Source organism: Lampris incognitus, chromosome 7, assembly GCF_029633865.1.
Source record: "Lampris incognitus isolate fLamInc1 chromosome 7, fLamInc1.hap2, whole genome shotgun sequence".
Classification (NCBI taxonomy): domain Eukaryota; kingdom Metazoa; phylum Chordata; class Actinopteri; order Lampriformes; family Lampridae; genus Lampris; species Lampris incognitus.
Genome location: NC_079217.1, coordinates 68155541 through 68180753, shown reverse-complemented (window position 1 = coordinate 68180753; position 25213 = coordinate 68155541). Strand labels below are relative to the sequence as shown.

Below are 25213 nucleotides of genomic sequence, written 5' to 3'. Positions count from 1 at the left end.
ATTTTATGGCTGGGAGCTGGGTACCGGTGATATGCTGGGCCGCCTTGACTACCCGCTGCAGAGCTTTCTGGTCTACTGAGGTGCAGTTGCCGTACCACACTGAGATGCAGATGGTCAGGATGCTCTCTATGGTGCAGAGGTAGAAGTTGGTGAGAATTTTGGGGGGTAGACGGGCGCTCCTCAGCCTCCTCAGGAAATGCAGGTGTTGTTGGGCCTTTTTCACAAGGGCCTGGGTGTTTAATGTAAAGGATAGTCTACTGACTGCGAAAATAGAGGGAAAGGAGTGGACAGCATCAACCAGAGACTTCTCCAGGTCTACAGGGCATGCCACCACTCAATATTCCCCTACAGAGCTGTTGCATGGATGTCAAATGCACACCAAACTCCATGTGACAGGCCTCCACAAACCACAGCCTGTCACATCCCTACAAGCACAAAACACAGCACAAACAGTGAAAGAGAAGCAGAGGAAGATGAAGGAGTATGCAGACAAGAAGAGAAGGGCAAAAACAGTGCACTTTCCTCCTGGGTCTTGGGTCAGAGTTAGGAGACCAGGTATACCACGCAAGAGACAATCAAAGTACTCTCGCCCTCTTCAGGTGCATGAGCAAAGAGGCCAGTACACTTACAGACTGTCTGATGGGCGCACCTGGAATGCATCCTATCTCACATCAGCCCTACTCCTTCGTGGTCACATGGACCCTGGGCAGGCCATTCCTCGAAAGGGGCCTGACATAGACTGTAGCCGAGTCCAGCCTGACCCACTACATGCTCAGCCCCCTCTGCGAGAGGTCAGGGTCAGGAGGCCGCCCGCTTGGGCACAGGCCTATGTTATGTGAGGACGGTAAACTAAAACAGTAGCCTATTGTTGGTATGAAACTGTTATTTCGAGACTGTTATTTCTTATAGACCTAGTACTGTCTGTATGAGACTTATTTCGAAACTGTTATTTGTTTTACGGTTAAGGTATTTTGTTGTTATTGTAAGACTGCTCATAGCTTATGAAGTTCAGCATAAGCACCAAAGTTGGAGGACAGTAGGGGGAGCTAGAGGACAAGATAGGATGTAAGTGACTGTAAGAGGGGAGAAGGAGTGTGATGTGGGTTGTTCAAGTAAAGAAGCGTATGCTAACAGACGTGTGTCTTCGAGTGGTACCTTAGCAACACAACAAGGGGCTAACTGGTTAGACAGCAAGCCATTAACATTAGCTTGTTTTGTGTAGGGGCTAACTGGTTAGCCAGCTAGCTAGTAACGTTAGCTTGCTTTGTGTTGGGCTAAATGGTTAGCCAGCTAGCCAGTAATGTTGGCTTGCTTTGCTTAGCGAATCACACTCGGGTAAAATAAAATACACCTACACTGAGGTTTCCCAGCTAACGATCTTCTTTATGGAGGTAGTTCTGTTGATCTACATGTTTATCGCTCTCCTAACAATCCAAAAGTTCCATATTAAACCAGGAGCTCTTCAGAAAGGTTTACCCCGTTGCGTATCATTGTTATCATCAACTCTCTCTCTCTCTCTCTTCTCTCTCTCTCTCTCTCTCTCTCTCTCTCTCTCTCTCTCTCTCTCTCTCACTCATGGTGCATGCTGGGAGTCGGGATGTGAGTGAGTGTTTACTGAGGGCGACCTGCTGTCAGTAAATGTGGCCCAATTATCCAGTGTCTAGCAGGTTATTTTGTCTGCAGGGCAGATGTTTTTAGTGTCTAGCAGGTTATTTTGTCTGCAGGCCAGATGTTTTCAGTGTCTAGCAGGTTATTTTGTCTGTAGGCCAGATGTTTTCAGTGTCTAGCAGGTTATTTTGTCTGCAGGCCAGATGTTTTTAGTGTCTAGCAGGTTATTTTGTCTGCAGGCCAGATGTTTTCAGTGTCTAGCAGGTTATTTTGTCTGTAGGCCAGATGTTTTCAGTGTTTAGCAAGTTATTTTGTCTGCAAGGCAGATGTTTTCAGAATCTAGCAGGTTATTTTGTCTGCAGGGCAGATGGTTTCAGTGTCTAGCAGGTTATTTTGTCTGCAGGGCAGATGTTTTCAGTGTGTAGCAGGTTATTTTTCTGCAGGGCAGATGTTTTCAGTGTCTAGCAGGTTATTTTGTCTGTAGGCCAGATGTTTTCAGTGTCTAGCAGGTTATTTTGTCTGCAGGCCAGATGTTTTTAGTGTCTAGCAGGTTATTTTGTCTGCAGGCCAGATGTTTTCAGTGTCTAGCAGGTTATTTTGTTTGCAGGGCAGATGTTTTCAGTGTGTAGCAGGTTATTTGTCTGCAGGGCAGATGTTTTCAGTGTCTAGCAGGTTATTTTGTCTGTAGGCCAGATGTTTTCAGTGTCTAGCAGGTTATGTTGTCTGCAGGTTAAATGTTTTTAGTGTCTAGCAGGTTATTTTGTCTGAAGGCCAGATGTTTTCAGTGTCTAGCAGGTTATTTGTCTGTAGGCCAGATGTTTTCAGTGTCTAGCAGGTTATTTTGTCTGCAGGCCAGATGTTTTCAGGGTCTAGCAGGTTATTTTGTCTGCAGGGCAGATGTTTTCAGTGTCTAGCAGGTTATTTTGTCTGCAGGCCAGATGTTTTCAGTGTCTAGCAGGTTATGTTGTCTGCAGCCCAGATGTTTTCAGTGTCTAGCAGGTTATTTTGTCTGCAGGGCAGATGTTTTCAGTGTGTAGCAGGTTATTTTGTCTGCAGGGCAGATGTTTTCAGTGTGTAGCAGGTTATTTTGTCTCTAGGGCAGATGTTTTCAGTGTGTAGCAGGTTATTTTGTCTGCAGGCCAGATGTTTTCAGTGTCTAGCAGGTTATTTTGTCTGCAGGCCAGATGTTTTCAGTGTCTAGCAGGTTATTTTGTCTGCAGGCCAGATGTTTTTAGTATCTAGCAGGTTATTTTGTCTGCAGGGCAGATGTTAGCAGTGTTTAGCAGGTAATTTTGTCTGTAGGCCAGATGTTTTCAGTGTCTAGCAGGTTATTTTGTCTGCAGGGCAGATATTTTCAGTGTGTAGCAGGTTATTTGTCTGCAGGGCAGATGTTTTCAGTGTCTAGCAGGTTATTTTGTCTGTAGGCCAGATGTTTTCAGTGTCTAGCAGGTTATTTTGTTTGCAGGGCAGATGTTTTTAGTGTCTAGCAGGTTATTTTGACTGTAGGGCAGATGTTTTCAGTGTGTAGCAGGTTATTTTGTCTGCAGGGCAGATGTTTTCAGTGTCTAGCAGGTTATTTTGTCTGCAGGGCAGATGTTTTCAGTGTCTAGCAGGTTATTTTGTCTGCAGGCCAGATGTTTTCAGTGTCTAGCAGGTTATGTTGTCTGCAGGCCATATGTTTTCAGTGTTTCGCAGGTTATTTTGTCTGCAGGGCAGATGTTTTCAGTGTCTAGCAGGTTATTTTGTCTGCAGGGCAGATGTTTTCAGTGTGTAGCAGGTTATTTTGTCTGCAGGCCAGATGTTTTCAGTGTCTAGCAGGTTATTTTGTCTGCATGCCAGATGTTTTCAGTGTCTAGCAGGTTATTTTGTCTGCAGGCCAGATGTTTTCAGTGTCTAGCAGGTAATTCTGTTTGTAGGCCAGATGTTTTCAGTGTCTAGCAGGTTATTTTGTCTGCAGGGCAGATGTTTTCAGTGTGTAGCAGGTTATTTTGTCTGTAGGCCAGATGTTTTTAGTGTCTAGCAGGTTATTTTGTCTGTAGGCCAGATGTTTTCAGTGTCTAGCAGGTTATTTTGTCTGAAGGCCAGATGTTTTCAGTGTCTAGCAGGTTATTTTGTCTGCAGGGCAGATGTTTTCAGTGTGTAGCAGGTTATTTGTCTGCAGGGCAGATGTTTTCAGTGTCTAGCAGGTTATTTTGTCTGTAGGCCAGATGTTTTCAGTGTCTAGCAGGTTATGTTGTCTGCAGGTTAAATGTTTTTAGTGTCTAGCAGGTTATTTTGTCTGAAGGCCAGATGTTTTCAGTGTCTAGCAGGTTATTTTGTCTGTAGGCCAGATGTTTTCAGTGTCTAGCAGGTTATTTTGTCTGCAGGCCAGATGTTTTCAGGGTCTAGCAGGTTATTTTGTCTGCAGGGCAGATGTTTTCAGTGTCTAGCAGGTTATTTTGTCTGCAGGCCAGATGTTTTCAGTGTCTAGCAGGTTATGTTGTCTGCAGCCCAGATGTTTTCAGTGTCTAGCAGGTTATTTTGTCTGCAGGGCAGATGTTTTCAGTGTGTAGCAGGTTATTTTGTCTCTAGGGCAGATGTTTTCGGTGTGTAGCAGGTTATTTTGTCTGCAGGCCAGATGTTTTCAGTGTCTAGCAGGTTATTTTGTCTGCAGGCCAGATGTTTTCAGTGTCTAGCAGGTTATTTTGTCTGCAGGCCAGATGTTTTTAGTGTCTAGCAGGTTATTTTGTCTGCAGGGCAGATGTTAGCAGTGTTTAGCAGGTAATTTTGTCTGTAGGCCAGATGTTTTCAGTGTCTAGCAGGTTATTTTGTCTGCAGGGCAGATATTTTCAGTGTGTAGCAGCTTATTTTGTCTGTAGGCCAGATGTTTTAGTGTCTAGCAGGTTATTTTGTCTGCAGGCCAGATGTTTTCAGTGTCTAGCAGGTTATTTTGTTTGCAGGGCAGATGTTTTTAGTGTCTAGCAGGTTATTTTGACTGTAGGGCAGATGTTTTCAGTGTCTAGCAGGTTATTTTGTCTGCAGGGCAGATGTTTTCAGTGTCTAGCAGGTTATTTTGTCTGCAGGGCAGATGTTTTCAGTGTCTAGCAGGTTATTTTGTCTGCAGGCCAGATGTTTTCAGTGTCTAGCAGGTTGTCTGCAGGCCAGATGTTTTCAGTGTTTAGCAGGTTATTTTGTCTGCAGGGCAGATGTTTTCAGTGTCTAGCAGGTTATTTTGTCTGCAGGGCAGATGTTTTCAGTGTGTAGCAGGTTATTTTGTCTGCAGGCCAGATGTTTTCAGTGTCTAGCAGGTTATTTTGTCTGCAGGCCAGATGTTTTCAGTGTCTAGCAGGTTATTTTGTCTGCAGGCCAGATGTTTTCAGTGTCTAGCAGGTAATTCTGTTTGTAGGCCAGATGTTTTCAGTGTCTAGCAGGTTATTTTGTCTGCAGGGCAGATGTTTTCAGTGTGTAGCAGGTTATTTTGTCTGTAGGCCAGATGTTTTTAGTGTCTAGCAGGTTATTTTGTCTGTAGGCCAGATGTTTTCAGTGTCTAGCAGGTTATTTTGTCTGCAGGCCAGATGTTTTCAGTGTGTGGCAGGTTATTTTGTCTGTAGGCCAGATGTTTTCAGTGTTTAGCAGGTAATTTTGTCTGCAGGGCAGATGTTTTCAGTGTCTAGCAGGTTATTTTGTCTGTAGGCCAGATGTTTTCAGTGTCTAGATGGTTATTTTGTCTGCAGGGCAGATGTTTTCAGTGTCTAGCAGGTTATTTTGTCTGCAGGCCAGATGTTTTCAGTGTCTAGCAGGTTATTTTGTCTGCAGGGCAGATGTTTTCAGTGTTTAGCAGGTTATTTTGTCTGCAGGCCAGATGTTTTCAGTGTCTAGCAGGTTATTTTGTCTGCAGGCCAGATGTTTTCAGTGTCTAGCAGGTTATTTTGTCTGCAGGCCAGATGTTTTCAGTGTCTAGCAGGTTATTTTGTCTGCAGGCCAGATGTTTTCAGTGTTTAGCAGGTTATTTTGTCTGTAGGCCAGATGTTTTCAGTGTTTAGCAGGTTATTTTGTCTGCAGGCCAGATGTTTTCAGTGTCTAGATGGTTATTTTGTCTGCAGGGCAGATGTTTTCAGTGTCTAGCAGGTTATTTTGTCTGCAGGCCAGATGTTTTCAGTGTCTAGCAGGTTATTTTGTCTGCAGGGCAGATGTTTTCAGTGTTTAGCAGGTTATTTTGTCTGCAGGCCAGATGTTTTCAGTGTCTAGCAGGTTATTTTGTCTGCAGGGCAGATGTTTTCAGTGTCTAGCAGGTTATTTTGTCTGCAGGCCAGATGTTTTCAGTGTCTAGCAGGTTATTTTGTCTGCAGGCCAGATGTTTTCAGTGTCTAGCAGGTTATTTTGTCTGCAGGCCAGATGTTTTCAGTGTCTAGCAGGTTATTTTGTCTGCAGGCCAGATGTTTTCAGTGTCTAGCAGGTTATTTTGTCTGCAGGCCAGATGTTTTCAGTGTCTAGCAGGTTATTTTGTCTGCAGGCCAGATGTTTTCAGTGTTTAGCAGGTAATTTTGTCTGTTATCATCAACTCTCTCTCTCTCTCTCTCACTCATGGTGTATGCTGGGAGTCCTGAGTCCTGAGTTTGGCACTCCAGGCCATATTCTTAAAAAAATGTATTTCTGATTTTTTCCCTTTTTCTCCCAATTTAGTGGCCAATCGATCCCTATTTTAATTCAAACGCCCACCCTCGTACTACGTGCGTTTGCCAGCTGCATCTCTCCGGCTGGCAGTCTCGAAGGAGTCGCCTCGCCACTTTCGTGACAAGGCGACTCCAGGCCGAACCACTGTTTTTTCCGACACACCCAGAGACGCATTCATGTGACGAACACAAGCCGACTCCGCCCCCCTCCCGAAGACAGCGTTGCCAATATCGCTGCTTCGTCGAGTCCGGCCATAGTCGGATTTGACGAGACCGGGGCGCGAACCCCAGTCCCCAGTGGGCAACTGCATGGACACAAAGCCGATGCTTAGACCGCTACACCACCGCGGACTCTCCAGGCCATATTCTGATCCACACCGGCACCGACAACTTGCAAGAGGAACAGGAAAAGGTTGGTAGACTGGTCACCAAAATAGCAGAGAAAGCGTCCGTGTCCTTCCCAGACTCACACATCACCATTTCTACCCTGCTACCCCGAAAAGACTTTCACCCTAAGACCATCGATAGGGTGATCACTGACATCACCAGAGGGTGTGCCTCACTCCCCAATGTGCACGTTGCACGTCATCCACACATAGCTCCCGAGCACCTGTACGCCCACCGCCACTTAAAAAGGCAGGCAGTGGGCGTGTTTACCAAAACCCTAAAAGATGTGGCATTGGGCCACCAAAGCTTCCATCTCATACCAGCCAGAGGACCTCCCAGGGACCCAGAACTCACCAGGAGCCAAAGACCTCCCAGAGACTCTCACTATGCCTCAGCCTGTCAGGAGCCAAAGACCTCCCAGACATCCACCCAGACTCAGCGCACTTCATAGCCCCCCCCCACCCCACCCCACCAGAATATCCCCACCTCCAGCGACACAGCCAGACAGGCACTGGCCCAGGCTACTACCCCTCACCAAACCAGAGACTCCACCAGAAGCAAGAGCCTGGCCCTTGGGCCCCGCCCAGCCCCACCCCACAACAGCAGCATGCAGAACCACAGCAGGCCCCACGCAGCTACGCAGAGGTCACGCAAGGACGAGTGGACACTGAAGGGATGAGTGAGATTAACCGGTTCCTCCAGGACATCTGCAATAAACCGAACTAGTGTCAGAATGAGACACACCCCAAGACACACACACACACACACACACACACAGACACACACACACACACGGGGCTAAAATGTTCAGCCCTGGAGCGTTTAGCCCAGAATTCAAAAGAAACCTTAAATATATTTACGTGGTCATTCTACAGAAGACATGGTGTAAAGCTGACACTGTCACCCACTGGCCCGGTGGTTCTAGAGAAACAGTACCCTAACCCTAACCCTAACCCTGACCCTGACACTGTCACCCACTGGCCCGGCGGTTCTAGAGAAACAGTACCCTAACCCTAACCCTAACCCTGACCCTGACACTGTCACCCACTGGCCCGGCGGTTCTAGAGAAACAGTACCCTAACCCTAACCCTAACCCTGACCCTGACACTGTCACCCACTGGCCCGGCGGTTCTAGAGAAACAGTACCCTAACCCTAACCCTAACCCTGACCCTGACACTGTCACCCACTGGCCCGGCGGTTCTAGAGAAACAGTACCCTAACCCTAACCCTAACCCTAACCCTAACCCTGACACTGTCACCCACTGGCCCGGCGGTTCTAGAGAAACAGTACCCTAACCCTAACCCTAACCCTAACCCTAACCCTAACACTGACACTGTCACCCACTGGCCCAGCGGTTCTAGAGAAACAGTACCCTAACCCTAACCCTAACCCTAACCCTAACCCTGACACTGTCACCCACTGGCCCGGCGGTTCTAGAGAAACAGTACCCTAACCCTAACCCTAACCCTGACACTGTCACCCACTGGCCCGGCGGTTCTAGAGAAACAGTACCCTAACCCTAACCCTAACCCTGACACTGTCACCCACTGGCCCGGCGGTTCTAGAGAAACAGTACCCTAACCCTAACCCTAACCCTAACCCTAACCCTAACCCTAACCCTGACACTGTCACCCACTGGCCCGGCGGTTCTAGAGAAACAGTAGAACCAGCTCAGAAACACAGCCACACCAATACAGGTAGAAATAGTAGAACCATCTCAGAAACACAGCCACACCAATACAGGTAGAAATAGTAGAACCAGCTCAGAAACACAGCCACACCAATACAGGTAGAAATAGTAGAACCAGCTCAGAAACACAGCCACACCAATACAGGTAGAAATAGTAGAACCACCTAAGAAACACAGCCACACCAGTACAGGTAGAAATAGTAGAACCATATCAGAAACACAGCCACACCAATACACGTAGAAATAGTAGAACCAGCTCAGAAACACAGCCACACCAATACAGGTAGAAACAGTAGAACCATCTCAGAAACACAGCCACACCAATAGAGGTAGAAATAGTAGAACCATCTCAGAAACACAGCCACATCAATACAGGTAGAAATAGTAGAACCATCTCAGAAACACAGCCACACCAATACAGGTAGAAATAGTAGAACCATCTCAGAAACACAGCCACATCAATACAGGTAGAAATAGTAGAACCAGCTCAGAAACACAGCCACACCAATACAGGTAGAAACAGTAGAACCAGCTAAGAAACACAGCCAAACCAAAAGAGGTAGAAATAGTAGAACCATCTCAGAAACACAGCCACACCAATACAGGTAGAAATAGTAGAACCAGCTCAGAAACACAGCCACACCAATACAGGTAGAAACAGTAGAACCATCTCGGAAACACAGCCACACCAATAGAGGTAGATATAGTAGAACCATCTCAGAAACACAGCCACACCAACAGAGGTAGAAATTGTAGAACCAGATCAGAAACACAGCCACACCAATACAGGTAGAAATAGTAGAACCATCTCAGAAACACAGCCACACCAATACAGGTAGAAACAGTAGAACCATCTCAGAAACACAGCCACACCAATAGAGGTAGAAATAGTAGAACCATCTCAGAAACACAGCCACACCAATACAGGTAGAAACAGTAGAACCATCTCAGAAACACAGCCACACCAATACACGTAGAAATAGTAGAACCATCTCAGAAACACAGCCACACCAATACAGGTAGAAACAGTAGAACCATCTCAGAAACACAGCCACACCAATAGAGGTAGAAATAGTAGAACCATCTCAGAAACACAGCCACATCAATACAGGTAGAAATAGTAGAACCATCTCAGAAACACAGCCACACCAATACAGGTAGAAATAGTAGAACCATCTCAGAAACACAGCCACATCAATACAGGTAGAAATAGTAGAACCAGCTCAGAAACACAGCCACACCAATACAGGTAGAAACAGTAGAACCAGCTAAGAAACACAGCCAAACCAAAAGAGGTAGAAATAGTAGAACCATCTCAGAAACACAGCCACACCAATACAGGTAGAAATAGTAGAACCAGCTCAGAAACACAGCCACACCAATACAGGTAGAAACAGTAGAACCATCTCGGAAACACAGCCACACCAATAGAGGTAGATATAGTAGAACCATCTCAGAAACACAGCCACACCAACAGAGGTAGAAATTGTAGAACCAGATCAGAAACACAGCCACACCAATACAGGTAGAAATAGTAGAACCATCTCAGAAACACAGCCACACCAATACAGGTAGAAATAGTAGAACCAGCTCAGAAACACAGCCACACCAATACAGGTAGAAATAGTAGAACCATATCAGAAACACAGCCATACCAACAAAGGTAGAAATAGTAGAACCATCTCAGAAACACAGCCACATCAATACAGGTAGAAATAGTAGAACCATCTCAGAAACACAGCCACACCAATACAGGTAGAAATAGTAGAACCATCTCAGAAACACAGCCACACCAACAAAGGTAGAAATAGTAGAACCAGCTAAGAAACACAGCCACACCAACAGAGGTAGAAATAGTAGAACCAGCTCAGAAACACAGCCACACCAATACAGGTAGAAATAGTAGAACCAGCTCAGAAACACAGCCACACCAATACAGGTAGAAATAGTAGAACCAGCTCAGAAACACAGCCACACCAATACAGGTAGAAATAGTAGAACCATCTCAGAAACACAGCCACACCAGTACAGGTAGAAATGGTAGAACCAGCTCAGAAACACAGCCACACCAATACAGGTAGAAATAGTAGAACCAGCTCAGAAACACAGCCACACCAATACAGGTAGAAATAGTAGAACCAGCTCAGAAACACAGCCACACCAATAGAGGTAGAAACAGTAGAACCATCTCAGAAACACAGCCACACCAATACAGGTAGAAATAGTAGAACCATATCAGAAACACAGCCACACCAATAGAGGTAGAAATAGTAGAACCATATCAGAAACACAGCCACACCAATAGAGGTAGAAATAGTAGAACCAGCTCAGAAACACAGCCACACCAATAGAGGTAGAAATAGTAGAACCAGCTCAGAAACACATCCACACCAATAGAGGTAGAAATAGTAGAACCAGCTAAGAAACACAGCCACACCAACAAAGGTAGAAATAGTAGAACCAGCTAAGAAACACAGCCACACCAATACAGGTAGAGAAACAGTAGAACCAGCTCAGAAACACAGCCACACCAATACAGGTAGAAATAGTAGAACCATCTCAGAAACACAGCCACACCAATACAGGTAGAAATAGTAGAACCAGCTCAGAAACACAACCACACCAACAGAGGTAGAAATAGTAGAACCAGATCAGAAACACAGCCACACCAATACAGGTAGAAATAGTAGAACCAGCTCAGAAACACAGCCACACCAATACAGGTAGAAATAGTAGAGCCATATCAGAAACACAGCCATACCAACAAAGGTAGAAATAGTAGAACCATCTCAGAAACACAGCCACATCAATACAGGTAGAAATAGTAGAACCATCTCAGAAACACAGCCACACCAATACAGGTAGAAATAGTAGAACCATCTAAGAAACACAGCCACACCAACAAAGGTAGAAATAGTAGAACAATCTCAGAAACACAGCCACACCAACAGAGGTAGAAATAGTAGAACCAGCTCAGAAACACAGCCACACCAATACAGGTAGAAATAGTAGAACCAGCTCAGAAACACAGCCACACCAATAGAGGTAGAAATAGTAGAACCAGCTCAGAAACACAGCCACACCAGTACAGGTAGAAATAGTAGAACCAGCTCAGAAACACAGCCACACCAATACAGGTAGAAATAGTAGAACCAGCTCAGAAACACAGCCACACCAATACAGGTAGAAATAGTAAAACCAGCTCAGAAACACAGCCACACCAATAGAGGTAGAAACAGTAGAACCATCTCAGAAACACAGCCACACCAATACAGGTAGAAATAGTAGAACCAGCTCAGAAACACAGCCACACCAATACAGGTAGAAATAGTAGAACCATATCAGAAACACAGCCACACCAATAGAGGTAGAAATAGTAGAACCATATCAGAAACACAGCCACACCAATAGAGGTAGAAATAGTAGAACCAGCTCAGAAACACAGCCACACAAATACAGGTAGAAATAGTAGAACCAGCTCAGAAACACATCCACACCAATAGAGGTAGAAATAGTAGAACCAGCTAAGAAACACAGCCACACCAATACAGGTAGAAATAGTAGAACCAGCTCAGAAACACAGCCACACCAATACAGGTAGAAATAGTAGAACCAGCTCAGAAACACAGCCACACCAATAGAGGTAGAAATAGTAGAACCAGCTCAGAAACACAGCCACACCAGTACAGGTAGAAATAGTAGAACCAGCTCAGAAACACAGCCACACCAATACAGGTAGAAATAGTAGAACCAGCTCAGAAACACAGCCACACCAATACAGGTAGAAATAGTAAAACCAGCTCAGAAACACAGCCACACCAATAGAGGTAGAAACAGTAGAACCATCTCAGAAACACAGCCACACCAATACAGGTAGAAATAGTAGAACCAGCTCAGAAACACAGCCACACCAATACAGGTAGAAATAGTAGAACCATATCAGAAACACAGCCACACCAATAGAGGTAGAAATAGTAGAACCATATCAGAAACACAGCCACACCAATAGAGGTAGAAATAGTAGAACCAGCTCAGAAACACAGCCACACCAATACAGGTAGAAATAGTAGAACCAGCTCAGAAACACATCCACACCAATAGAGGTAGAAATAGTAGAACCAGCTAAGAAACACAGCCACACCAACAAAGGTAGAAATAGTAGAACCAGCTAAGAAACACAGCCACACCAATACAGGTAGAAATAGTAGAACCAGCTCAGAAACACAGCCACACCAATACAGGTAGAAATAGTAGAACCATCTCAGAAACACAGCCACACCAATACAGGTAGAAATAGTAGAACCAGCTCAGAAACACAGCCACACCAATACAGGTAGAAATAGTAGAACCAGCTAAGAAACACAGCCACACCAATAGAGGTAGAAATAGTAGAACCATCTCAGAAACACAGCCACACCAATACAGGTAGAAATAGTAGAACCAGCTCAGAAACACAGCCACACCAATACAGGTAGAAATAGTAGAACCATATCAGAAACACAGCCACATCAATAGAGGTAGAAATAGTAGAACCAGCTAAGAAACACAGCCACATCAATAGAGGTAGAAATAGTAGAACCAGCTCAGAAACACAGCCACACCAATAGAGGTAGAAATAGTAGAACCATCTCAGAAACACAGCTACACCAATACAGGTAGAAATAGTAGAACCAGCTCAGAAACACAGCCACACCAATAGAGGTAGAAATAGTAGAACCAGCTCAGAAACACAGCTATACCAATAGAGGTAGAAATAGTAGAATCATCTCAGAAACACAGCCACACCAGTACAGGTAGAAATAGTAGAACCATCTCAGAAACCCAGCCACACCAATACAGGTAGAAATAGTAGAACCAGCTAAGAAACACAGCTACACCAATAGAGGTAGAAATAGTAGTACAAGCTCAGAAACACAGCCACACCAGTACAGGTAGAAATAGTAGAATCATCTCAGAAACACAGCCACACCAGTACAGGTAGAAATAGTAGTACCAGCTCAGAATCACAGCTACACCAATACAGGTAGAAATAGTAGAACCAGCTCAGAAACACAGCCACACCAATAGAGGTAGAAATAGTAGAACCATCTCAGAAACACAGCCACACCAGTACAGGTAGAAATAGTAGAATCATCTCAGAAACACAGCCACACCAATACAGGTAGAAATAGTAGTACAAGCTCAGAAACACAGCCACACCAACAAAGGTAGAAATAGTAGAACCATCTCAGAAACACAGCCACACCAATAGAGGTAGAAATAGTAGAATCATCTCAGAAACACAGCCACACCAACAAAGGTAGAAATAGTAGAACCAGCTCAGAAACACAGCCACACCAGTACAGGTAGAAATAGTAGAATCATCTCAGAAACACAGCCACACCAGTACAGGTAGAAATAGTAGAATCATCTCAGAAACACAGCCACACCAGTACAGGTAGAAATAGTAGAATCATCTCAGAAACACAGCCACACCAATACAGGTAGAAATAGTAGTACCAGCTCAGAAACACAGCTACACCAATAGAGGTAGAAATAGTAGAACCATCTCAGAAACACAGCCACACCAATAGAGGTAGAAATAGTAGAACCATCTCAGAAACACAGCCAACCAATACAGGTAGAAATAGTAGTACCAGCTCAGAAACACAGCTACACCAATAGAGGTAGAAATAGTAGAACCAGCTCAGAAACACAGCCACACCAATAGAGGTAGAAATAGTAGAACCATCTCAGAAACACAGCCAACCAATACAGGTAGAAATAGTAGTACCAGCTCAGAAACACAGCTACACCAATAGAGGTAGAAATAGTAGAACCATCTCAGAAACACAGCCAACCAATACAGGTAGAAATAGTAGAACCAGCTCAGAAACAAAGCCACACCAACACAGGTAGAAATAGTAGAACCAGCTAAGAAACACAGCTACACCAATAGAGGTAGAAATAGTAGAACCATCTCAGAAACACAGCCACACCAACAAAGGTAGAAATAGTAGTACAAGCTCAGAAACACAGCCACACCAATACAGGTAGAAATAGTAGAACCAGCTAAGAAACACAGCCACACCAATACAGGTAGAAATAGTAGAACCAGCTCAGAAACACAGCCACACCAATACAGGTAGAAATAGTAGAACCATCTCAGAAACACAGCCACACCAATAGAGGTAGAAATAGTAGAACCATCTCAGAAACACAGCCACACCAACAAAGGTAGAAATAGTAGAATCATCTCAGAAACACAGCCACACCAACAAAGGTAGAAATAGTAGAACCATCTCAGAAACACAGCCACACCAGTACAGGTAGAAATAGTAGAATCATCTCAGAAACACAGCCACACCAACAAAGGTAGAAATAGTAGTACCAGCTCAGAAACACAGCTATACCAATAGAGGTAGAAATAGTAGAATCATCTCAGAAACACAGCCACACCAGTACAGGTAGAAATAGTAGAACCATCTCAGAAACACAGCCACACCAATACAGGTAGAAATAGTAGAACCATCTCAGAAACACAGCCACATCAATACAGGTAGAAATAGTAGAACCAGCTCAGAAACACAGCTACACCAATAGAGGTAGAAATAGTAGAACCAGCTAAGAAACACAGCCACACCAATAGAGGTAGAAATAGTAGAACCATCTCAGAAACACAGCCACACCAATACAGGTAGAAACAGTAGAACCAGCTAAGAAACACAGCCACACCAATAGAGGTAGGGAATCTGGAGGCTTCATCATCAGGTATAAATCTATAATTAGGTATAATTCCCGAGGCATCTGTGTGAACAGTAACCTGGGGAAGGTCTTCTGTAGTATTTTGAATGCCAGACTTCTGAACTTCTTTACCAAGCACAATGTCTTGAGCAAAAGCCAAACTGGATTTATACCAAAACACCGCACAACTGATCATATTTACTTACACCCTATATACCCTAATTGATAAACATATAACACAAAATAAAACAAAAATCTATGCCTGTTTTATTGACTTCCAAAAAGCTTTTGATTCTACTTGGCATGCAGGACTGTTCTGAAAAGTAATTGAGAGTAGTGTAGGGGTAAAACATACGATATTATTAAATCAATGTATTCTGGCAATATGTGCAGCGTAACAATTGGCAAAAAAAGAACAGAATTCTTTACCCAAGGACGAGGTGTCCGTCAGGGCTGTACCCTCAGCCCTGCACTCTTCAATATCTACATTAATGAATTGGCTACTATACCAGAAAAGTCCTCTGTCCCCGGGGTCAGTCTCCACCATCAGGAGGTGAAATGCCTACTCTTTGGAGATGACTTGGTTCTGCTGTCCCCCACAGCAGATGGCCTACAGCAGAGCCTGGATCTGCTAGAACATCACTGCCAGACCTGGGTCCTGACAGTAAACCCCAAAAAGACCAAAATGATGATGTTCCAGAAAAGATCCAGATCTCAGGAGGTTCTACCTAAATTCTCAACTGGTACAAAACATGTAGAGTACTGCAAACACTACACCTCTCTAGGATTAAAACTAAATCCAGCTGGACATCTTAATGAAACAGTTCATGAGATGAGAGGGAAAGCATGCCGGGCTTTCTACGCCATAAAAAAATATACAAACAGAAATACCAGTTAGAATTTGGTTAAAATTAATTGAGTGTGTTATTGAACCAGTTGCTCTGTGTGGCAGTGAGGCGTGGGGTCCACTTGCAAAACAAGACTTTACTCAATGGGATAAACACCCCATTGAGACCTTGCATGCAGATTTCTGTAAGATCCTCCTACAGGTCCAGAGGAAAGCTACAAACAATGCATGAAGGGCAGAATTAGGCCAATACCCACTAATACTAAACATACAAACAAGAGCAATGAAGTTTTGGACACATGTAAAATTAAGTGACCCCCTCTCGTACCACCACCAAGCCCTGCAATGCCAAGAGCTGACTAGTAATAGGAACCCCCTTATCCAACTGGTCCTGAGGCTGAGAGCACAAACCTGCTCTATTAACACACCTCAGCAACACAACAGAACACATCACCAATCAGACCCAATCACATTACCAAACAGTTAAAACAAAACTACCTCACACATTGTAACACAAACATAAACACAGAGCAACACGCAGTGCTGTCTGGCTCTACATGGACAGTCCACCACAGCAGATGATGTGAGCATGGTGACCTATCAGCAACTAAAAAGAACCTCTGCTGTGTGCCGACTGAGTGAACACAGCCTTGCTACTGAAAAGGGGCGACACAGGAAACCTGTGCAAAGGCTGTGCTGTCACTGCACCCTCATCATCATCACTGCACCCTCCGCGAGCCTGAAACAGAGCTACACTTCCTCACCACATGGGAACATATAAACATGTTAGAGAAGCACATTTTAAACAATTCCAACTAACAACAAAAGGTTTTCTAAACCTACCAGAGGAAGACCCAACGAGCTGTACGTTAGCAGCAGTCTATGTTGCTGCCTGCCATAAGGTGAGCGTAAGTTAGCAGCAGTCTATGATGCTGCCTGCCATAAAGTGAGACACAGTGAGTGTAAGTTATCAGCAGTCTATGTTGCTGCCTGCCATAAAGTGAGGGACAGTGAGTGTAAGTTGGCAACTCTCTATATCGCTGCCTGCCATAAAGTGAGTGTAAGTTAGCAGCAGTCTATGTTGCTGCCTGCCATAAAGTGAGACACAGTGAGTGTAAGTTATCAGCAGTCTATGTTGCTGCCTGCCATAAAGTGAGGGACAGTGAGTGTAAGTTGGCAACTCTCTATATTGCTGCCTGCCATAAAGTGAGTGTAAGTTAGCAGCAGTCTATGTTGCTGCCTGCCATAAAGTGAGTGTAAGTTAGCAGCAGTCTATGTTGCTGCCTGCCATAAAGTGAGGGACAGTGAGTGTAAGTTGGCAACTCTCTATATTGCTGCCTGCCATAAAGTGAGTGTAAGTAAGCAGCAGTCTATGATGCTGCCTGCCATAAAGTGAGACACAGTGAGTGTAAGTTATCAGCAGTCTATGTTGCTGCCTGCCATAAAGTGAGGGACAGTGAGTGTAAGTTGGCAACTCTCTATATCGCTGCCTGCCATAAAGTGAGTGTAAGTTAGCAGCAGTCTATGTTGCTGCCTGCCATAAAGTGAGGGACAGTCAGGTGACACATGTTGCTGTTGTATTCGATGGCAGTGTGTTCTTTTGTGTTGTACTGTGTTTCTTTGCAGTAGTGTGTTTGTTTTCAATGATGTTTTCCAATTGATGTTTGGCTTTTCAATGTTTAAACCCTTGCTTTGGCAATATGTACAGTGTTACATCATGCCAATAAAGCCATTTGAATTGAATTTGAATTTTGAGAGAGACAGCCAGAGAGATAGACAGAGCGACCGAGAGACAGACAGATAGAGAGAGAGAGAGAACTAGAGAGACAGAAACAGACTGATAAACTAACCACTTAGTAGTTTCTGTGCTATTTTGACAGCTTTATAGATGAACACACACACACACACACACACACACACACACACACACACACACACACACACACACACACACACACACACACACACACACACAACAAACAAGGAAACACAGTTTTGACATGTACCTTCTCTCCTTGCAGTCCTGGTACTCCTGGGGTTCCCTGACAAAGATGAGTTGTCGTATGTCAGTTTGAGACTGATTCAATTAATCTTTTGACAATTAATAAAGTGAAATTGGCTTAACCATACTGGGACTCCTGGGGGTCCTGGGGGTCCTGGTAGGCCTGGTTCACCTGGAAATCCACTGTCCCCCTAGAAACAAATAAGCCATTTAGAGGAGTCTCAACATAGGGACTGAGACACAACATTTACCTTGGGCCAGAGGCCAGTCCATCAGCCTGAATGGTGATCATTTACAGTAGTGGTTCCCAGTCAGGTCCTGCACCAGTCCTGCTGGTTTTCCATCCCATAAGATAGTTCACTATAGTTTCCTGCTGTTCCAGGTAAAATAACTCCCTGATCGGAAGCTGGAATAACTGGAAAAACATGTGAATGTAATGACTACCTGGTAGAGTAGAAAACCAGTTGTACTGCTGGTACCTGAGGACCTGAGTGAGAACCACTGATTTAGACCTTTGTCTATCACCATGGTGTTTGGCCAAATGGCTTCTCAGTAAAAAAAACTACACCATAATAGTGCTATATTTCTGCCCCCAGTGAGCATTTGAAGGGACAAAAAGAAATCCAGAGCACACAGACTGAATTTGGGGCCGCTGGACCTTCTCAGCTCAGCACCCATGGTACATGAGTGGAGTGAGGGCCTCAGCTACAGCAGCCATTTGAGCTAAACGGTAGCTGTGTTGGCTCTAGAACTGTTTCCTCGGCTGTGTCAGTCAACTGTATGTGTTACAGCAAACCTTCTCTCCATCTCGTCCCTGCTGACCCTGCACTCCTTTGACATTTGGGGGTGGATTAAAGAAGAAAGAATCTCCCTGCAACAGAAGAAGAAGGGTCAGAATTAGCCATTAACAGCTTTAATCAAGCTATAGGACAATGTCATGCCTAGTAAGGACTATGGTGCCCAATGGATGTCATTAAGAGTCCTCATGAAAACATGTTCCTCAAGAAACTCATGTGGAAGCCAGCCCAGATGAAAGACAGAAGAAGACATTTAAGATGCGTGCCCTCCTCAGAGTCTGTACGATGGTCTACCTCTATCTCATCTTCATCTGTGTTCCTGACTGATCATTTCTCTTCTGGAATCTTCCACTCAAATACCCTTTGAATTTGCTGTTGTTACACAATCCAGGTCTGTGTTGTTTCCAAGTGTAAAACAAAGTTCTCTTCAGCCGATGTGCCTTCAAGGTGGGCATAGTTACTTGTTCCAATGCTAATAGCAGTGTTGCCATGTCTATACTTCCTAGTGGAGGTACCCATATGCTGTTTTACTGATTACAAAACAAATCCAAGCTAACCTGCAGTGAGGTGGCTCCAACCACTCTAAGATCCAAGACCAAAAGTTAGTCTATGTCACAGTAAGACCCTTTGGTCTGAGATTTAAAACAGACTTCATAATACATTGATGTAGACACGCACCTTGGCACCTGGTACTCCCGGGACACCCTGGAAGAGAGATGAAGTTAGCCGAGCTTCAGGACATAAGCAAAATGCACCATTTAAGGAAGCCCCTGAATCCCAATACGATATTTGACAAAGCACAAATAATGCATTTTATATCAATATTTATTCCTTTTTTTTTTAATCCGGTTTGCATTCAGAACTCTTGCCACAACCACGGGAAACACAACCAGTCTGTTTTTTGGACGTTGTTGCCATCGTGTATGTCACACGGTATTAGCATCTCTGACTATTCCCACGCCAAGGTCAGTTGTAGACTCCCCAGCCCTGTGAAAGTTGTCATTGAAGGAGTTTAGTTTTTCCACGTCTTGCTTTGCTAAAAGTGTCTCTTGCATACACAACACAGTATGTCACAGTTCTCCTGAAGGTTTTCAACAACTCTGCTCCAAGCTTTATCCCCTGCACGCTGGCCCAGTCGCAGGCCACCACCGTTGTATGACAAAACCCCAATGGTCACTTAGCAAGACTAGTGAGTGACCATATCACCAGCAGGCATACCCCCCCCCGCAGCAAAAGCAGTCTTTGACCCAATAACTTCACCCCTGCGCAGCTCATAATAGCACCAGACAAGCGCCCCTTCAGGCCAGAGCTCTGGATTGTACATTTCACCAGCAGGTATTTTAAATGAGCTGACTCTACTGTGTACAGAGTCAATCTTTTGACAGATAACATCACGGCCAAGTTTATCTTCAAGATACCCAGACAGTGTCAGCATCTCTAGGTCTGATTCGAACTTGGTGGCAAAAACACTCACCAACTTTGATATTACAACAACCTTGATATTACTCCCAGCTCCTGTGCATTACTGGATTTCTGTTTCTAACAGCACGAGATCTGCACTGAATAGCAAGTTTCACAACTTGACTCCTCAACAGTAAACCTGGGGAGTAAATTGTAAAACTGTGGAAAAGAAGAATTATCCATTAAGTAAGTTCAGATGGGAGGAGGCAGGGTCACTGCAAACACACGTTTGCTGTGGACACATACACTCACTGGCCACTTTATTAGGCACACCTTGCTAGTACCGGGTTGGACCCCCTTTTGCCTTCAGAACTGCCTTAATCCTTCGTGGCATAGATTCAACAAGGTACTGGAAACATTCCTCAGAGAGTTTGGTCCATATTGACATGATAGCATCATGCAGTTGCTGCAGATTTGTCGGCTGCACATCCATGATGCGAATCTCCCGGTCCACCACATCCCAAAGGTGCTCTATTGGATTGAGATCTGGTGACTGTGGAGGCCATTTGAGTACAGTGAACTCATTGTCATGTTCAAGAAACCAGTCTGAGATGATTCGAGCTTTATGACATGGCGCGTTATCCTGCTGGAAGTAGCCATCAGAAGATGGGAACACTGTGGTCATAAAGGGATGGACATGGTCAGCAACAATACTCAGGTAGGCTGTGGCGTTGACACGATGCTCAGTTGGTACTAAGGGGCCCAAAGTGTGCTAAGAAAGTATCCCCCACACCATTACACCACCACCACCAGCCTGAACCGTTGATACAAGGCAGGATGGATCCATGCTTTCATGTTGTTGACGCCAAATTCTGACCCTACCATCCGAATGTCGCAGCAGAAATCGAGACTCATCAGACCAGGCAACGTTTTTCCAATCTCCTATTGTCCAATTTTGGTGAGCCTGTGCGAATTGTAGCCTCAGTTTCCCGTTCTTAGCTGACAGGAGTGGCACCCGGTGTGGTCTTCTGCTGCTGTAGCCCATCTGCCTCAAGGTTCGACGTGTTGTGCGTTCAGAGATGCTCTTCTGCATACCTCGGTTGTAATGAGTGGTTATTTGAGTTACTGTTGCCTTTCTGTCAGCTCGAACCAGTCTGGCCATTCTCCTCTGACCTCTGGCATCAACAAGGCATTTTCGCCCACAGAACTGCCGCTCACTGGATATTTTCTCTTTTTCGGACCATTCTCTGTAAACCCTAGAGATGGTTGTGTGTGAAAATCCCAGTAGATCAGCAGTTTCTGAAATACTCAGACCAGCCCGTCTGGCACCAACAACCATGCCACGTTCAAAGTCACTTAAATCACCTTTCTTCCCCATTCTGATGCTCGGTTTGAACTGCAGCAGATTGTCTTGACCATGTCTACATGCCTAAATGCATTGAGTTGCTGCCATGTGATTGGCTGATTAGAAATTTGCGTTAACGAGCAGTTGGACAGGTGTGCCTAATAAAGTGGCCGGTGAGTGTAGACAGCAGCTACGCTCACTGCAACAGTTTTCCTTTCAAGAGTCTAAGTTCAACATAGCTGACTGAAGGAATTCAGCTCGTTTCTTCCAGTGGTGCTATAAACTAAATTCGTCACCTTTTCTTTTAAACAGACATTGAAACACTTTGTTAAATCTACCACTACTTTTGGCTGCTCCTGTTAGGGGTCGCCACAGCGGATCATCCGTAACACTTTCTTAAGTGTTTTGGCGTTCTTTTCTTCTATCCACCTAAATAATCTATGTAACACTGGCACTAATTCCTCTCTAAACTTTATGTAAAATTCCCCGGTTAAACCATCTCTCCCTGGACTCTTGTTCCTTCCTAACCCTGCTATTGCTGCCTCTATTTCTGCTGTCCCTGTGTCTCCCTCACATATCGCTCCGTCATCATCACTTACACTGACCTTCACCTTATCTAACACTTGTCTTATGCTGTCTTCATCAATCTGTTCTTTCCTAACAAAAACCCTATAATCCTCTTCTACTCTTTCAGCTGTCCCTACAAAGGCTGTAATATCTCTACCATCCTTTCCTTTCTCCCTTTCTAAATGATTCTTCTTTTGTTTCGTCCTTTCTAACCCTAAAAAATACCTCGTACATTTCTCTCCTTCAACTACATATCCAGCCCTGCTTCTATTGCTCCCATACACCTCTTTGTTCTATCTCCTTCAGTTCATGTTTTATTCAAATATATTCCCCTAAATCATAACCTGCCCCCCTATAGGCCCTCTCTATCACTCTAGTCCCTTTAGCCTCTTCTCTATCTCAGTTCTGCCTCTGCTATAATCTATACTCAATATCTTTAACTGTTCTTTCACACTCTCCCACCACCTCCCAATGTTCTCATCATACATACTCTCATTCTTTCTTTGTTTTCCATTCCCATATCTTACCTGCTATGCCCTTTGTGCTCAAGACTAACTCTATCCTACTGTGTTTTACCCCCCCACCCCCACCCCCACCTCCCCACTACCTGTCTCCTGGAAAAGACCTCCCCACTGGATTCCTCTCTCTACACATGTCTATCAGCGCTTTTACGCTCATCACTTCTTTCAACACACCTCAGTGAGTCGCTCTTAATTCTCACAGTCGCATCCAAGCTTCCACACCATACAATGAAGTCACCCACCACCATGCATTAAAGTCACCCACCCCCATACACTAAGGTCACCCACCCCCATACACTAAGGTCACCCACCCCCATACACTAAGGTCACCCACCACCATACACTAAGGTCACCCACTGCCATACATTAAAGTCACCCGGTGGGGGGAACAGCGTGATCATCCCACGCGCTATGTCCCCCTGGTGAAACTCCTCACTGTCAGGTGAAAAGAAGGGGCTGGTGACTCCACATGTATCGGAGGAGGCACGTGGTAGTATGCAGCCCTCCTGGGTCAGCAGACTGGGTGGAGCAACGACCAGAACGGCTTGGAAGAGTGGGGTAATTGGCCAAGTACAATTGGGGACAAAAAAGGAGGAAATTTCAAAAAAAGAAAAGAAAATGGCTTTCATAGTTTCATATCCTAAAAGTGTCCATTGCACAAAAAGACTGCAGTTTATTTTATGTTCATAAGTCACACCAGTGTCCAGTTCAGGCCACGCCCACTTCTGGTTTTGCATGAATTAAAATGCAAATCATTTAATAATTAACTACACCCACCATCATACCATCATTATTTTTTTCTGGAAGAAGGTGGAACTTACCGCACAGCCAGAAGGTCCTGGGAGCCCAGGGAGCCCCGGGTATCCGATTTCCCCCTGCAAGAAATACACCACCAGTCAGCCTGCCGGGTCAGTATAATGTATGCGGTTTCTGGTTTATGGCATTCAGAGGACCACAGCTCACATCAAACCTACCTTTGTCCCGTTGCATCCTGGGATTCCGGGTGGGCCCATAGTTCCTTCCTTGCTGGGAATTCCCTAAGGAGAGAATCTGAGTTGGTCTGCTCTGCAGTCACATATCACCTATGATAGACCACATCTAAACCATAATATGCAGTACTTTATACAGTAGTTTATGTAGTTATGAAGCCACCTCAGAGTACCGTGGCAGCCTCAGCTGTCCATCCAGCCCCTCCCCCTCTAACCTTCTGTGGTGTCTCTGTCGGGTCCTCGGTTTGAGGGCCCAGGCTGATTAACTCTTTCTCTCTCGCTGCCCAGCTGACTGGTGCCTGGGGCTTCTTTCGCTTGTTTGTTTGTTTGTTTGTTTGTTTGTTTGTTTGTTTGCTGAACACATCCTTTGACGCCAGCGCCCACTCAACAGGTTTCATACAACTACACACTTCCTGCTCACACTGACTCCTGACTCCATACCCTATGCCTCCATTTTTATTTCTTTTACATAAAATGTTGTGTGGAAATACTGTGTTGACCTCACCTTCTTTGTTCCAGCCCACAGAAGCCGGGCATAACATTAGCGTGTGTTTTATATCAGGTTTATATGTGTTGTGTACTTGTGGAACTTACTGGTTGTCCTGGCAAACCGGGAAAACCTGGCTTCCCTGAAAGACCCTGGGAGGGAAAAGACACACCGATTATTGTCTGACTGACCAGCTGACTGGCTTACTTACTGAATTGTCCTGTTTTCCAGATATCAGCCCCTCCTGCCAGTTCACTAGTGACCACAGCAGCTACTGGTTTGTTACGAGGTGCCAGAGACTGTTCCTGATGCTGGGATAGTCCTGCTCTGAGGGAACCGGCTTTGTGTTCCTCTGTCTGCGTTGCCATCCCATCATCCACTTCTCTTTTTTGCACTGTGTGGTTATCCTAACCTGGCCTCTGCACAGCCGTCTGGCTGACGTTAAGGGCAGCAAATCAAAATATATACTTTTGAGGGACAGCTGCGTACTTTCACTTGGTCGGTTTAGCAGACCCCTCTAGAACCAAGTGCTGCTGTCACTTAAAATGAAGTTAACGTTTCCAACAAGTCCATTCAACCAGTCCAGCTACCTGGCACCACATAGACGTCACCGCAGATGACCCTCTAGTTTTTATGTAGTTAACATGTTGACATTCCACCACAGGAGACAGAAGTACCTGTAGTTAACATGTAGTCAACATGTTCACATTCCACCACAAGAAGCAGAAGTACCTGTAATTAACATGTAGTTAACATGTTCATATTCCTCCACAGGAGACAGAAGTACCTGTAGTTAATATGTAGTTTACATGTTCATATTCACCACAGGAGACAGAAGTACCAGTAATTAATATGTAGTTAACATGTTCACATTCACCACAAGAAGTAGAGGTACCTGTAGTTAACATGTAGTTAACATGTTCACATTCACCACAGGAAGCAGAAGTACCAGTAATTAATATGTAGTTAACATGTTCACATTCACCACAGGAGACAGAAGTACCTGTAATTAACATGTAGTTAATATGTTCACATTCACCACAAGAAGCAAAAGTACCTGTAATTAACATGTAGTTAACATGTTCATATTCCACCACAGGAGACAGAGTACATGTAGTTAACATGTAGTTAACATGTTCACATTCACCACAGGAGACAGAGTACATGTAGTTAACATGTAGTTAACATGTTCACA

The 25213-nt window shown here is 44.7% G+C and overlaps 1 protein-coding gene across 1 annotated transcript in view; it reads right to left on the bottom strand.

Moving 5' to 3' along the window:
* The window catches only part of LOC130115333 (collagen alpha-1(IV) chain-like), a 204537-nt gene that overhangs the window by 169908 nt on the left and 9416 nt on the right, over positions 1-25213 (bottom strand). The window contains exons 3-7 of the mRNA XM_056282942.1: positions 23517-23579; positions 23364-23417; positions 18708-18782; positions 18040-18102; positions 17916-17951 (exon numbers count right to left, since the gene is read on the bottom strand). Coding sequence (XP_056138917.1) covers positions 17916-17951; positions 18040-18102; positions 18708-18782; positions 23364-23417; positions 23517-23579 — 291 coding nt within the window. The remainder of the gene's footprint in view (positions 1-17915; positions 17952-18039; positions 18103-18707; positions 18783-23363; positions 23418-23516; positions 23580-25213) is intronic.